We start from the raw sequence: 15,428 nt of genomic DNA on the forward strand, positions 1-15,428 counted from the left end.
TGGAGCCTGGAGAAGATAGCTCGGGAGATTAGCTCCGGTTATTTCATGATTGGAAAGTAATGCAAATGGTTGTACTCGGAACTCGTAACATATCTGACTTATATTTTATAGAGTATAGCACACCAGCGGTCCAAATTTGTTCAGGTGGGTCATTTACGTCCGTAAACTGTTAAAATGCATTTTCAGATGTTAAACTTGTTCCAAAATGTCACATAGATCCCTAATCTTTGAAAATGTATTTTTAGATCCATAAACTTATCGTGCGGTGTCATGTAGGTTCCTAAATTCTCAAGATGCTATTTTTAATTTAATATAAATATTGTTTTGCTACTTTAAGTTAATGAAAAGTTCTTTTGCTACTTTAGATTCAATAAAATTGCTATTTTAATTTTTATTGAGAATGGGAACAAATTATCTTAATAAATTTATACAAAGCGCATGCAAAATATAAATAGTTAGTAGGAAATATTCAGAATTAGCATTGATATCCTCATCTTAAACGAGAAAACTATAATATCCACCGTTGATATCAAATGATCTAGATTAACCCATGATGTATGATTAATAAGTAGCTAATTCATAATTAAAATGGTCTTAGTGGTAAGATTTCTAAATGAATCCGCTGCAAAAATAGTTTAATAAACCGTCCATTTTGAATACAATTAATTAATGGCATCTTTTAGGGATATGAAAATTCACCTTGAGAGTTTAGGAACCGAAATGATATATTAAAATAAATTTGGGGGTCTGAAGATGCATTTTAAAAGTTTAGGAATCCGAATAACACCATCGGATAAGTTTAGAGATGTAGATGGTAAAGGAAGTTTGAGGACCGTCCATATATTTTACTAAATTTTGTATTCCATTTAACATCACAAAGCGGGGATAGCTCAGTTGGGAGAGCGTCAGACTGAAGATCTGAAGGTCGCGTGTTCGATCCACGCTCACCGCAAAATTATTAGGTTTCATTTTTTGTCCTGTTTTTAGAACTTTTCAATCAGGTAAAGCCACAAGCATTTTTTTGGGGGGTTTTATATATCTCGGTCCGTTTTTTCAGACCTTTTCAATCAGGCAAAGTCGCAAAGAGCTGCGAGCATTCAAGGCTTTGCCGTGCAAACGACACGAGTGGGTGATTGCCTTATTGGCTTTCTTGCCACCGGCACATGTTATACTTAAACAGCTTTCGATGCCAAAATATGTGGCCAAAATATAAGCTGTCCCGGTCACTTATTTTTGTTATCAATTAACCTGCTAGGATCTGGAGCTGAATATAATGGAACAAAAACTCTAACCTGTATCTTTCAGCGATTCATTCGTAAAGACATGGTTACATCTGCAGTGAAAGTGATAACTGGTTCTACTTGCACAGAGATATCAGCTCGTGCAAACTTACGAATTTGCATCCCGTAATCATCTGTAAGATTTTGTGAGGATTTACATCAGGACTCATGTATATGTAACTATATAGTGGAACCGACAGGCGACAACAGACCCTATGAATATACAGAAGTTCCTGTTACAACTTCCTTCCTCATGAGCCCGATTTTCGCTGTACAGAACATCCGGGGTAAGTCTCGTATCGTTGTAACTATACACAAGTCATCTCTGAATAACTAACTTGTCATGGAGATATCGGATTCTTCATTTTCTTTCTGATAACTCGCCCTCAGAACCTTTTCGGGGAACCATAGGGGCTTTGGAGTTTCAGCTGGCCAACATCCAGCCAAGGATCAGAAATGGCAGTAGGACTTCGCCTCGTCTGATTTTGGGCATAACTTAATGTGTTGTAGCCAGCACCAGGGGAAAGCATTGGGTGAGGTGGAGAGGGCATGCAGCTCCTGTTAGATTGCTTAAACTGCCGTAGAGGGCTTGAGCATGGTGAAACTGGCATAGACATGTTTGTTCTCCCAGGAATAGGGCTGCTGTATGATAAACGTTGCCTGTCAAAGTTGCATGAAACAGTACAACTCAAGGATGGAAGTGGAACGTCATGGTACCTGCGCGGTGAAGGAACAGCAGTGGAAAATCCAGTAAAATCTCTCGCGCTCAGTCCTATATCCCTCAGAGGAGTAATAATCTTCCGTGATGGCAACTCCCTGTTGGACTGCAGCAAAATTGAGGACAAGGAGGGGTGAGATTTTAGATTAACTCAGCTAACAGTATGATGATGGCATTTTTGTCCCTTTGTGAATAAGTAATCCTACACTGAACTTTATCGAAATAAATTAGCAAAAGGAGCATTTCTTGTCAGCTAAGCTACCATCAAGAGCTTTTTTGATGCAACAAAACCGAAATCACAAGCAATTGAGGTAGCATGCCTATCATTAATACAACTATCAAAAACCAAGGGAGACTGGGTCCAAACAAGATCAGATAGTTCGCACAAATGTAAAGTAATCAAACCAGAAATTTGGCGCTTGGAAAGTAGCAAAGAAAATAAAAGAATCAGAAAAAAACTGAGTCTGCATAAGTAGAAACAATTACCATTGCGAGCCTGACATCAGCTGGAGAAGACAGTGCATTTCTCAATGCACTGGATTTTGCAGCTTTGACTGCAGGATGATCCAGAACAAAAGGGTGATCCATCAACTGGGCTGCAGAGGCACGAGATGCTGGGTTCCGTTTTAAGCAAAGCTTCAAGAAACTTTTCCCTTCCTCCGAAAAACTGTCTGGGATTTCAGGTATATCTTTACTGTTCGCAATCTTAAATATTGCTGCTACCTGCAACATCATTACAAAATATTGGCTCAGTATCGTTCATCATGGTTACATAAAAATACACAATTGCTAAGTGAAAGCCTACCCCCTCATATTGATGCCAAGGAGGTCTTGCCGTTGCCATCTCAATAATGGTACATCCCAAACTCCAAATGTCCACTGCTAAACTGTAGCCTTTACTGTTCATTATAACCTAAAGGTTTCCCGATGATGGGAGAGTTTCATTCAGAGACATAATGGATTACAACAAAGAGTCAATAAAATTTAGTATTAAAAAGCTCACCTCAGGCGCCATCCAGTAAGGACTTCCTTTGAAAGAGCGTATTTCAGCAAAAGATGATATCTGCTTCAATAAACTAACAAAAAATGAAGGGTTTGCAGAAGAAAACAAAAGCAAGCCAGAATCTATGTTGATCCTTGTTTTGATGACCATCAAAGAGTTCGAACTTGTGTGTGCACATTCATGAAAACACATCAACCACGTTTTCACAGTTAAGGATCCTTCAGCTGAGCACATAGATTTAGGCATCACCTAGGCGTCCAGGCATGCCCCCACCAACACAGTATGCCACAAGGTCCTAGTTATGCCTTGTTACCTACTCCCTCCATTACAAATTATAGGTCGTTTTGGCTTTTCTAAATACAGAGTTTTTGCTGCGTATCTAGACATAGGGTATATCTAGGCGCATAGCAAAAATGATGTATCTAGAAAAGCCAAAACAACCTATAATTTGGGACGGAGGGAGTAGGTGACTAGGCATGCCCCCAACGCCACAGGATGCCACAATGCCTCGACAACCATGGCTGGCCATGCACAGAAGGGCAGAGAGCCAGAGAGCAGAGAGCCAGAGACAGAGACTATTGGCACCCCTCCATAAATTTCCTTTTCCACATATATGTGATGAGTAGGTAGAAAACTAGATACTTGGCTCTATAAGAAAATAGAATCTGCACCTATTTTAATTCCTTCTTTATTACATACAAAACATGCGTTTTGATGCATTTGAGCAACCTTTACTTTAACGCAATTTGGAATGGTATAAAAGTACTCTTTTAGGATGCATATGCTATAAGCATTCCTCGGCATAATTTCTAGGATGCACAGGCTTAACGCGGATAGTACAAAATTTACATCACTCACAGACAAAATCAATAGTGACTTTATAAGTCCAGAAAAGACTAAATCTTACGATAATTGGAAGTGTAAATACATGGGGGGGAGGGAGAGGGTCAGAAAGTAAACGCTGCATACATGCTTAGCCATGCCAAAGTCAGCAAGTTTGACTTCACCATTAGGGCCCACAAGTATGTTCGCTCCTTTGATATCTCTGCCAAGAAAAGAAGTACGACTTGATTATTGCATTTTGTGTTATATCTATGGAATGAGAATTTTAGACAACCAGTACTACCTGTGGACAGTGTTCCTTCCATGTAAGTAGGCAAGACCAGCAAGAATTTGACCAGTGTAATTACGAATCACAGGTTCCTTAAAAGGGCCATACTCTCTTAGTAATTTGTGGATTGAACCCCCGGAAACATACTCAAGATAAATGGAAAGTGCGTCATCAGTCTGTGTACAGAAATAGATACAGTTATTAGAAAGTGTAAGCATGGCCAACTATTTTGTAATGCAACTCCAATAAAAGCTGATAAACACTGAACTCTATGATACTGTATGTAACCAGAAAATTAACTTTTGAGGTCGACAAACACTAGAACACAAAAGGAAATGCAAATAAGTCAAAACACAAGGCAAATAAGAGGAACAATAACAACAACAACAACAACAAAATTAAGAAAAAGGGGTTGGACCCGAACAAGGCACCATATTAGCATATACTCGATTCCCATACCTTCCCCCTCCCTTACCATCCTTCTATGCAAGCACTTTACGTGAACGTGTAATGACTTGCACGAAGAATAACTTTTTACCAATTTCTGTAAACCAACCAAACCATTGAATGGATTCCACATGAGTTGGGTCACTAGATACAGTTAAGTGCATTGGAGTACGGGATGTTGCCATTACATATGATATAATACCAACTCTTTCTTTGACATGTTAAGTTCCAAATAGTGGCGAAGCCCTTGTAAACAAGTAACCTTTTTGTGCATGATTGGACCATGCCCTTTTTAGAACAGTCCGTCAAGCAGTCATTTATGGATTCTTACTAAATTCTAAGCAACTTTCTACCTGCTCACAAAAATGGATCGCAACAGACAATATGCATTTAGAATAAAAAAATAATAGTACATACAAGCATTGGAACTAAACAACTGCAGAGATAACTGCAATGGATTATCAAATAGAACTTACCAGATCACTTCCATGATACTGCACAATATTTGGGTGCGAGAGTTGCCTAAGCATATCTATTTCCTGTCAAAACCAAAGTTAATCATGTTGGTGTATCAATAAAAACAAGAGATGCAAATACCATATTATTCATGAGACGGCAACCAAGCCAATTAAATAAGACAGCAAATACCTGGTTTAATTGTTTGAGTCGTTCCTTTGAATGTGGATCATCCATAATAACTTGAACCTCCTTAATTGCACAAAACTGACCACTTTCACTGCATGTTAAGCATCATAAACTTAGGAATTTCTCTTAAGGCAACTGAATATGTTAATGTATGTGCACCGCCATATCTCTACTGTATAATTGTAGCTTGGAGTGCAATTCTAATGCATCAACTTTCACATGCTAGAACAAAGTTACCATGACGTAAAACGGGGCAAAAATATGGTACCTGTTAAATCCAAGGTAAACCTGGCCAAATGTACCACTCCCTAGCAATTTCCCTTTTTTCCATTGTGATTGGGACTGTGAGAAAGTAGTGGGAGATGAAGGAAGAGGCGGGCAGGAACTGGGAGATGAAGGAAGAGGCGAGCATGAACTGTGGGTTGGAGGAAGAGGTGAGCAAGCAGCAGCTGGGTGAAGAGGTGAGCAAGCGCCAGAAGCTGGATGGAGAGGTGAACAACCAGCAGAAGCTGGAGGAAGAGGCGAGCAAGCAGCAGAACCTGGAGGAAGAGGTAAGGGATGAGGTGGGCTCCTCAAACCATCCATCATCCTCACTGGTGACCTCGGGCTAAACCCGAAGTCTCTAGAATTTCCATTGCTCATGGCGAATGTATGGCCTTTTGGGACAGGGGAGAGGCTTCTCGTTCTTGGAGCAAAAAGATCTTCAGATACCGTTCTTCCACGTGAGCAACTGGTTTCACTTGTTGAAGGTTCGTCGTTGTGCAAATGATGTTCTCTGACACTAGACACAGGAATGTCAAAGAACTTCTGATGCTCCCGTGGCATGCTACAAGACATGACATGCTTGTCTTCATTTAAGATTCTATCTGAATCAGATGGCATATTTCTTCCCCTCGCAAAAGCAACAGGATCCATTGACCTAGAGATTATACCAAGCAACCAATAAACGTCAGAGAACATATCGCCGTTACGACAAAAGACTACTGAATAATGTACTTATTTAAATAGGCACAATGGAACGATTCCCAAGATGCCATATAATTGTGTGCAAAACAAAAAGGATAAACTAACCCATGTGCACCATATCTCGCAAGGATAAACAAAGAATCAGCAAAACAACTTAATCTGGACCAAAGGATGATAGCTGCAATTTCGATTTGATGGAACATCAAAGACACGGCTGTTTACTCGTTCTTCGGAATTGTCAAACTGGATCATCCAGTCCTCAGTCTGTATTTATCAGATTGTTGAAGTGGGACGACCTTAGAAAAGGTCAACTGGTGCAGTTGGTGTGAATCCTCACAGCTCACTCTAACTCTGCAGTTGATTCTAAAGCCCCTCGAATCTGTCGCACGCGGAATTAGAGTGGAAGATCATGCACTAAGCGTGGGGATCGACCTAACTAATGACACAATCTCCCCCCCCCCCCCCCAATTTGATCAGAGTACCATGCAAATTCGTCTGCAACTATTCGCAGCCCAAAACGGGGAAAGGAAATTCCAGTGAGAACCAGGCTGCAGCGAATTCGGAATTGAGCCTGCCGTAAGCAGGCGCAAACCATTCCCACGATGACCCGCTCACCTAAACCCATGTTGATCGTGCGCCTCGTCCAACGACCCGACGGAGCACGCGCTGGACTCCCCCGCGGACGAGGCCACCTCCTCCTCGAAGAGGGCCCCGACGGGCTCCGGCGGCTCCGGGTCCGGCGCGGGCACCGGGAGCTTGTACCCCACCAACCCGTGCCCCGCCGGCCACCGGGCGCGCGCCGCTGCCGCCGCGCCGGGCGAGTCGAGGCTCCGCGCCTTCTCCCGGGCCCGCGGCGTCGGGGAGGGGGACTCGAGGTCCGCAGACTTGCGCGGGGAGGAGGCCGCGGAGACGGCCCCCGACCCGGGCTTCGCCTTCGACTTGGACCTCGACTTGCCGGGCCACCACGCGGGCATCGCGCCGCCTCACCCGGGGCCAACAGCTCCCGGGGCGTCGGCGCTCGCCGGGTACGGTCTCTCCGCCGCCGCCGGGCTCGAACGGCCGCGGTGGGCGGGCTCGAGGGAGGGAGGTGGGGAGAGGGGAGGGGAGGCGCGCCGCGCGAGGAAGGCGCGAGGTAGGAGCCGAAGCCGACGGCGCTTCGCTTTAGGTGGAAGGAGACGAATGCTCGGCCTCTTCCCTCTACTAGACAGACGGGAGAGATATTTTCGGATTTCTTTTCCTTTCCCCCTCCCTCAACAAGAAAAAAATGGTGCGCGGGGGCGGGGGTGGTGGGGAGTGTCAGGTCCGGTACGCGTGTGCCCGCGCGAGTTACTGCGGCGCGGGTGGGTGGCAGCTGCGGCGACGGCGACCCGCCGCCGCGCGGGCCCCGGCGGGCGGGCCCCCGTGTCAGCGTGCCGTCCCGGACGGGTGCCGGGTGGGGAGGGAGGAGCGAGACTGCGGGAGCTTCTGCCAGCCTTGGCTGCTTGCGCGCGGCGGCTTCGCGCAGCTCGGGCGGCTGCACGTGGGGCCCGCAGGTCCGCGCGTGCGGGCGATTTCCTTTTGGTTTTCTTTTTGGCTCGCGTGCGGGAAGGGGAGGCGAGGGGAATGGAATCTTCGCGGATGGTGTGTCGAGCCCGGGTTTGGCGCGCGGCGCGCGGGAAGAAGCTTGGTGGCGTACGCCACGGCCCGGGCGACGGTCGGCCGGGGGCAGGACCCCGCTGACGTGGCAGGCAAGCACCTAGGAGAATTTCTTTTCTGTCATTGCTTCTCTTTTCTTTTCTTTCTTTAAAAAAAAAGAAGAAGAACATTAGGCCAAAAGGATCTCTGATGCAATGGCATGGAACAGAAAAATGGTACGCTCTTGCCGTGTCTCTTGAGTGATGCTTAAATATTGGCAAACACTTGGTCCAGCCACAGCTCATCGAGAGCACCCATAGAGAGGTGCGAGAAGGTGCTTACAAAGATGCTGCTTGATGATGCCTATAATTTTCTTTTTCAAGAAAAAAAATGATTGCTATAATTATACATCTCTTTCGTTCTTTATAAGCAGATCGATACACGAAAGACCAACCGCATTACTTGAGATGCCATTTAGTTAGCCACTGATATGCCTGCCTTTAATTAGTAGTTTAGTTTGGAGCACGAGACGTTTAATCAGCTGACGCGACTAGCATGGAGGCAAATGATGTTGGTAGCATCGAATTATAGCGAGCCAAGAATATAGTTGGAGCAGGTGTAGTATGGTTGTTGTTTTTTTTCTTTCTATTTTTGTTTAGAAAGCTAACCAGGCAGATGACAGCAGCCGAGAGCTAAAATAACGTACTTCGGAATACATTGGCCGCCATAGAGTATTTCACTTGCCATGCCGCCAGGTATGTATGTATGTATGTATGTATGTATGTATGTATGTATGTATGTATGTATGTATGTATGTATGTATGTATGTATGTATGTGTGTGTGTGTGTGTGTGTGTATATTTATTATGTATATATATTGCTTGTCAGCTCGGCACAATATGTTTGATCAAACTTGACTGATTGGCCATTCAGTCCGTAAAAGGCTGCTCTGATGGGGTGGTTTGAATTATTTTCTTGCGCGTATTGCTCACGCACTGGCGCCTTGAATTATATCCACGGCAGTATAAGTCAAATACTTGAAGTTGCTCACAAGAAGTGAGGCAGCAGCCATCGTCGGTAAATATAGCAGTAAAGAGTCTCAGTAATGTTATTTTAAGGTCTCACCGGAAACGTGGATCGATGGATGCCGCGCGCTAATGGACGGAGGAGGCCAGTCGTTAGGTAATTGAGGCAACCCTCAAATATGGGGATGGAAAGAGAATGGACGAAAAAAGGGGTTAGGATCTAGCATCAAATTTGGAAGTTCATTTGCATGGGTAGATCTTGTCCAATAATCCAAAGAAATGACTTGCACTCAGTCACTGGATCCAAGTGGCTTCACGTGGAGACCAATGCAACTCGCATTGAGCACGCACAGGCAAAGTGCGTACGAGGCTGTCTCCTTGTTAATATAGTCCAGTATGAGGGGTGAGTTGGCAAACGCTATGGTGGCGGTTTGCATTTTAAATATTATTTAATTCCTACCTGATATACAGATACACAATTCTTATGCGTGTACTGGAAAGAAAAACAAAGCGTGGAAAACACAAGAGCGGCAAGCGTTTCTATTTTCTTGTTCCTTGGCGTTGATGATATGTAGCTATAAATATCCATACATCTATGATCAACGGGTGGGTCGGTCATGAATTGCATGTGTGTGTATATAAGGACTTGTTTGTTTGACCCCTAGATTACATCTGGAATAAGTTGTTCCAGCCCAAGTTATTTCAATTTATTATTTAGATGATCCAGCGTGGCCTTTGACCCTATTACCCTTGAACTATAAGCTGGAGCATATAATCTGAAAGGAAACAAACATGGCATAAGGACTGTTTGGATGGGCTAAAGTTGAGTACTAAACTTTAGCATCTATTAGCATTCATATCTTTGCTAAAGTTTTTGAGTTTTAGCTAAAGTTTAGCCAGCACTACTATTTGGATAGACTAGTGCTAAAGTTTAGCACTTTAAGATATTAGCACTTGGATCAACACATCCTCTAAGTGATGATGGTCTGCTCCATGGATTAATCAAATTTTATATATTAAGCGTTGAAGCCAAACATATCGATCATCATCATCGCGCACACATGCCCTGACAGCAACACTAGAGATGCAACCCCATTTCACACTAGAGATACAATCATCATCACCACCATGCATCTAGATGCCACTACTATCTTAAGCTCCCTGTCACCTCGCAGCGAGATCTTTTACCCCTTCCTTCGCTAGCTTCTCCTCCCATGACGCTAGCTACATACCTCTCCCCGCGCGTCTCGATCGCCAGCTCCGATCCCCGGACAGCAATTAACATGGAGGGATTACAATAGTCGGCCGGATCTCCGGTTGACGTCGACGGAAGATCACGGCAACGCTTTTGCGCGACGAACGACCGATCGGTCCGAGGCCGGGCGGGGCACATGCACGCTCTCAGGTCAAGAGGATGAGCTAGCTTTGCTCCGAGGCTAGCTAACAAAGTCGCCGATCGCTAGCTTCCTCGCCTCTTTTTCAGACGCATCCTGCTGCTTCTCGTTCTTGGCCCCTTGTGCCTCGAGTCATCATGAACTGCCTAATCATATATAAGCATGCATGCATGCGTGCACTAGTTTATAGTTAACAAGCTTATTGTCTAAACGCAAGCTAGCTGCTGGCAGCACGTCGTACTAGCTTGATTAGCAGAGTCAACAGGCGATGTCTTGTTTTATCATCATGTGTTGTGTGCATCATGGTAAGATCATTGCTGACTCGTACTTGCTGCGGGCGTCGTCGGCTCTCTGAAGTCTGCGTCGCGCGCACGCGTAGCTTCAGCCTCAAGTTCCTTCGATCGGTATGTGGGTATTGTATTCAGTACCCATGTACTGTCCCCGTCAGAAGCTGATGAAGTTCCAGCCTGTTCCTGTCCCAAGAAAAAAGCAGCTTGATGATGGGATAAAATGTTGTTTTAGGTACGTAACGACGAGGTTTCTTCCGTTTTTCTTTCTGATACGGTGCTGATTTGAGCGGATTTCTCGTCGTTGATCGATAAGCACTCTGGTCACATTTTTTCCTTCTTTTTTGTCCGGGATAGACCAGTACTAGCTCTCTAGCAGGAGTATTTGACAATTCATTGGGCAGGAACAGACCCACAAATAAAAAAAAAACTGACCTGCAACCATCCATGAGGTGTTGTACGCACCCCGGGAATGTCAACGCCGGATGCAGGTCGAAGTGTACGATGATGGAGCACACATGGAGGGCCAGGGTGCGCTAGCCGCCGGTGACAGAGAGTTCCGACAGAGCATCTAGATTGGGTAGAGGGCAAAAAAATTATACACGCAGTGGGTGGAGTAGAAGGCACGGACCGAGCAGAGCTGCAGCACCGTAACAACAGGGAGCATGGCAGCAGTGAAGCTTGCTCGCACTTTTTCTTTTATTTTGTGAGATTCTACTTTAAGAAAGAAATTCTGACAGCACAATTAATTTTTGGAAGCATACAAATAAGAAAACATTAGCAGACCAGGAAAGTTCAGTTTGACATCTTACTTGGTGGAAGAGTATTCCTAAGCCCCCCAAATCTCCCCGAAGGTTTTGGTCGGGCGCACGCATGTCCTCGTGGGCTCATCTTGGGCCTGGATCCGAATTGATGCAAGTGGGTGGTGGTGGACTCGAACCCAGTCATATTCATAATCCAGCCCAGAATTTGGATTCGGTTGTATTGTAGCTTCGTCTTTCTTCATGAGGAGATCGCTTGTAAATGGGTTGCCTATAATTTTCACTTTTTCATGGTTCAACCGGGCAACTACTCCGTACGCATCTCGGAACTAGCATGCGACTCCAGTTTCATCACGCGCAGTTCAGACTCTGCTCGAAACTCAGGACACTGGAGCCCCTACACAAATTCCTTAGGGCTTGGGAATACTCGATCTAAAGCCCTCGTGAAAGCATAATCAGAAAGAGAGAACGAGGAAATTACATGCAGAGTTGTGGCTTGTGGGAAGCAGAGCAGATGAACCTGGTCAAACTTTCAGTTTCGCACATCGCGATTGCATCACACTTCCACGTAAAAACAGAATGAGCCTGAACAATGAAATAAACACACGCCCAATGAAACTTATTTCCATGCAGGCACGCAAGTTTAATTACCACTACGGGAAACCAGCACTTTGCCGAGTGTCAAAAACACTCGGCAATTGCCGAGTGTTGCACTCGGCAAAGGACACACGGAAGAGAAAATGTCGGCAAAGGGGACTTTGCCGAGTGTATTTCGCCGGGCACTCGGCAAAGCCTTTGCCGAGCGCAAAGTCCCGCACTCGGCAAAATTTAAGCGCCGTGACGGAGCAGGCCCCTAACGGACGCTTTGCCGAGTGCCGGGTCCTCGACACTCGGCAAAGAAATCATCTTTGCCGAGCGCCAAGTACCTCGCACTCGGCAAAGAAATTATCTTTGCCGAGTGCCAAGAAGCTGGCGCTCGGCAAAGAAATTTCTTTGCCGAGTGTTTTCTCTCGGCAAAGATTCTGCGCACTTTGCCGAGTGCAAACACTCGGCAAAGATTCTTCAGATTTTGCCGAGTGTTTGCACTCGGCAAAGTGCCCAGAATTACCCATTTTAATCTGGATTTCTATTTCATCCACACATATATATATCAAAAACACATATATGATCACAAAGACCACCAACATCACATCTATATCACAAACATCACATCTATATTACAAACACAATCGATTCACATACATATCCCAAATCGGTTCACAAACATATTATCATTACAGACCACAAATATGCATGTCTCACAATATAGTCTATAGATGTCAAAAAATATGAGAAGTCTACAGAAACAGGATAAGTGATAAGAATCATGATCAAGACCTCCAACCCGGCGACCTCCATACCGGCGTAATTGGAGAAACATGAGGGTCATTTGAGGCCGCCGATTGATTCTGCAAAGAGAAGAAGCGATCGCATGTGTGAGACAAGATAAGTAAAGGTCAGGCATGGCTAAAACTTATCCATAATCACAGGAGTAGAAAACTCAGCAGGAGGTCGAGGTGAAGCGAACAACGAAGGTGGTGGAGCTACACCCGCTGCATCACCAAGAGTCTGCATGTAGGCAAATATATCCCTCATCCTGTGCTCGTTCTCCACACGTAGCCTCCTCTCTTCTTCTAATTGGGCCTGCAAAATTTTCACTCCAATGTTACGATAATACAAAGAAATGGTATACAATAATCAATGAACAATGAATAAAGAAGAAATAAACTGGAGTGCCTGTATCCGGTACTGTAAAGTGTCTTGCCGAGGTCGTATGCCTGGACTCGCACTCGTGCTCCTTGCTCTAATCTGAGATAGAGTAGCAGTAGAGGACGAGTCGATTGCGCCGTCGGCAATCCAATACCTCCCATGATTCTTACCTCCTCCAACCCTCATGACGACTTCTCCGTCAAGGTCCTCGGTGGCCGGATCAAACTCTGAACCATGGACCTCCCTTGCCATCGTTGTGTACGCACTGAGGCGGGTATGGACTATCGGGTTGCTGTATGCCTCGGGCCCGTCCTCCGGATTGTAGTCGACATCAGACGTCGCCTTGCCCTTATGGGACATAGCATATGCCTTCAAGAGGGAGCAAGGCTGGCCACCATGTGACGACGACTGCAAGAAAACAAGCAAGACGATTAGAAATCATGCATAATTGAGTGTTACATTAAATAAATTCATTCGCGTACCCATGCTTCTGCGTATCCGCTGAGGCCGCGACTGCCTTGATGGTGTGTTACACCTGGCATCATCAAACGCCGCTCCTGACAAGCGTTGTGCGACTCCTCCCACTCGTCGGAGCACCACTTCTGCACCATCTGTCGCCAGCACTCTTGATGCCCGAGGCACCAATAAGGAGTCGTTTACAGGGCATCAAGTATTTGACATATTAGAAGATGAAATTAAGCCTGCTTAATGAAAAGAAGAATGCATATTAATTATCTTTATTTACCTGCAAGTACTGCTCCGCAGTCAAAGACATGGTTCTTGCTTCCGTTTTGGTGACCTTCTCTCCAAGAACGGAGCCGTGAAAACTAATAATGGCCTGGATACGAGCCTCATAGTGCATATCCACGACTCGTTTCTTACAGACTTTGGTAGTCACCACATCAGCTTTGTCCTGAAATCCATCCTCACATCTGAAGAAATCCTGCATGCAAACACGATGTATACCATTCATTTTTTTAAGAATGTGAAATGAATGCAATGTATTTAGCACTTACCCACAGCTCTTGTTTCACCCGCTCCGCCTTGTCGTTGAATACCCTGCCATCCCGATCTTCAGCATCAGGGGCAGCGGCGTAGTGGTCGAACGTATAGGCCGGCTCCGTCACTCCACCGTACTCAACCAGGCCAGGGAAGTGTTCCCTGCACAGAAGACCCAGCATGCCATTGACGGAGCGTTTGTGAGCAGCACCTGCACTCTCCACAATCGTCCAGGACCTGCACAAATGATTAAGACCTCTTAATAGTTTCAACTTTGAATTTGAACATATAACAAGAAGAAGAAATGAAAATATCAAAAGTTACTTACTTTTCCCCTTCGGGTCGAATCAACGGGCGTCTCTCACGAGGTATCAGTCGATTAGGGAGACTGGCGGGACCTGCACATGTGATTAAGAAAATTATTAGTTTCAACTTTACATTTGAACGTATAACATAAAGAAGCAATGAAAACATATAAAGGTTCTTACCTCGCAAGTAGACGCTCAACGAACCAGAGGCACCAGAACCAGAGGCGGCCTGCTGTGCCTCGTCCTCCTCCTGCACCTCCTCCTCCCCCTCCTGTGCCACATGCACCTCCTCCTCCGTTGCATCTGGCTGCCCCACCTGCGCCTCCTCCTCCTCCGCCTCCTGCGGGGGCACCTGCGTCGTCCCCCTCCTCCTCCCCCTTCTCCTCTCAGACGACCCAGATGTAGTTGACCTGGCCCTCTGGTAAAGCGACCTAACGCTCCTCAACCCACTGCCTACCATCTTTGTTCAATCACGTGCAATTAAGAAGAGTAAAGTAATAAGTACAGATAAACAAGACGTACTTAGAAAGAGATGCAAAATAAATTAAACATAAATGTATAATAATATAGTATTACATTGATTAAAAATAGTCTTCATAATCGGGATTAGCTGGATCATAAGTCTCATCATCACTATGAATCAAATCATAATCAACAGTATCCGAAGGATCAACGTCGTCATTGGCATTGCCTAAATATAATCGTTCTAGCATTTGTAAGTCTTTCACATTTTGGACCTCATCCTCCTCCTCATCAACAACCGTTTCAACATCCATTCTGTCCGCTTCGGTTAAGTCTATCTCAAATCGCCCTTCTAGCCCCTCTTCTTGAAAGAACTCTCCGTCATATGTGTTTGGGTCTAAGTTGTAGTCTTCATCGTTTGGAACAGGTACTTTACCGTGCGGTGATACCTTGTGCACAACATACCAACCCTTAAGATGCTCTTTGGTTTTGCACGCATATGGGAGATAATAAACTTGTATGGCCTGTTGGGCCAGAATATAGACATCGTCTCCAGGGAAGACGGAATCCTGTCGAATTTCCACTAGCCCAAGATTAGAATATGTCCGTCTCGTTACTTCAGGATCAAAACAATGACATTTGAATATGACAGGATTAAG

General features: G+C 45.1%; 1 protein-coding gene and 1 non-coding gene across 3 annotated transcripts; one reads left to right on the plus strand and one right to left on the minus strand.

Annotated features, from left to right (window-relative positions):
• Positions 1-879: 879 nt before the first annotated feature.
• Positions 880-952, plus strand: TRNAF-GAA. The gene has a single exon. It is a non-coding gene; the product is annotated as a tRNA-Phe (tRNA).
• A 336-nt stretch (positions 953-1,288) lies between these two features.
• On the minus strand, positions 1,289-7,362 carry LOC112899426 (mitogen-activated protein kinase kinase kinase 3-like). 2 transcript variants are annotated; one of them, XM_025967888.1, is made up of 11 exons: positions 6,786-7,362; positions 5,473-6,123; positions 5,208-5,295; positions 5,036-5,098; positions 4,128-4,288; positions 3,971-4,046; positions 3,002-3,061; positions 2,804-2,911; positions 2,485-2,721; positions 1,998-2,104; positions 1,289-1,919 (listed from the first exon to the last, which is right to left on the minus strand). In XM_025967888.1, exons 1-11 carry the CDS (start codon positions 7,142-7,144, stop codon positions 1,667-1,669), a joined length of 2,163 nt encoding a protein of 720 aa, XP_025823673.1. In that variant the 5' UTR covers positions 7,145-7,362; the 3' UTR covers positions 1,289-1,666. The 2 variants fall into 2 exon arrangements, with proteins under 2 accessions (XP_025823673.1, XP_025823672.1); XM_025967887.1 differs by having other exon boundaries at positions 1,289-1,922; positions 6,786-7,359.
• Positions 7,363-15,428: the final 8,066 nt, after the last annotated feature.

Source organism: Panicum hallii, chromosome 7, assembly GCF_002211085.1.
Source record: "Panicum hallii strain FIL2 chromosome 7, PHallii_v3.1, whole genome shotgun sequence".
In the NCBI taxonomy this organism is placed as follows: domain Eukaryota; kingdom Viridiplantae; phylum Streptophyta; class Magnoliopsida; order Poales; family Poaceae; genus Panicum; species Panicum hallii.

Excerpts from the sequence above, each read along its gene's own strand:
- LOC112899426 (XM_025967887.1), bottom strand. The coding sequence starts at position 7,144 with ATGCCCGCGTGGTGGCCCGGCAAGTCGAGGTCCAAGTCGAAGGCGAAG. Across the intron at positions 4,289-5,035 it reads AGTATCATGGAAGTGATCTG|ACTGATGACGCACTTTCCAT; the intron begins GTAAGTTCTATT and ends TTCTGTACACAG. Across the intron at positions 2,105-2,484 it reads CTGATGTCAGGCTCGCAATG|TCCAACAGGGAGTTGCCATC; the intron begins GTAATTGTTTCT and ends ATTTTGCTGCAG.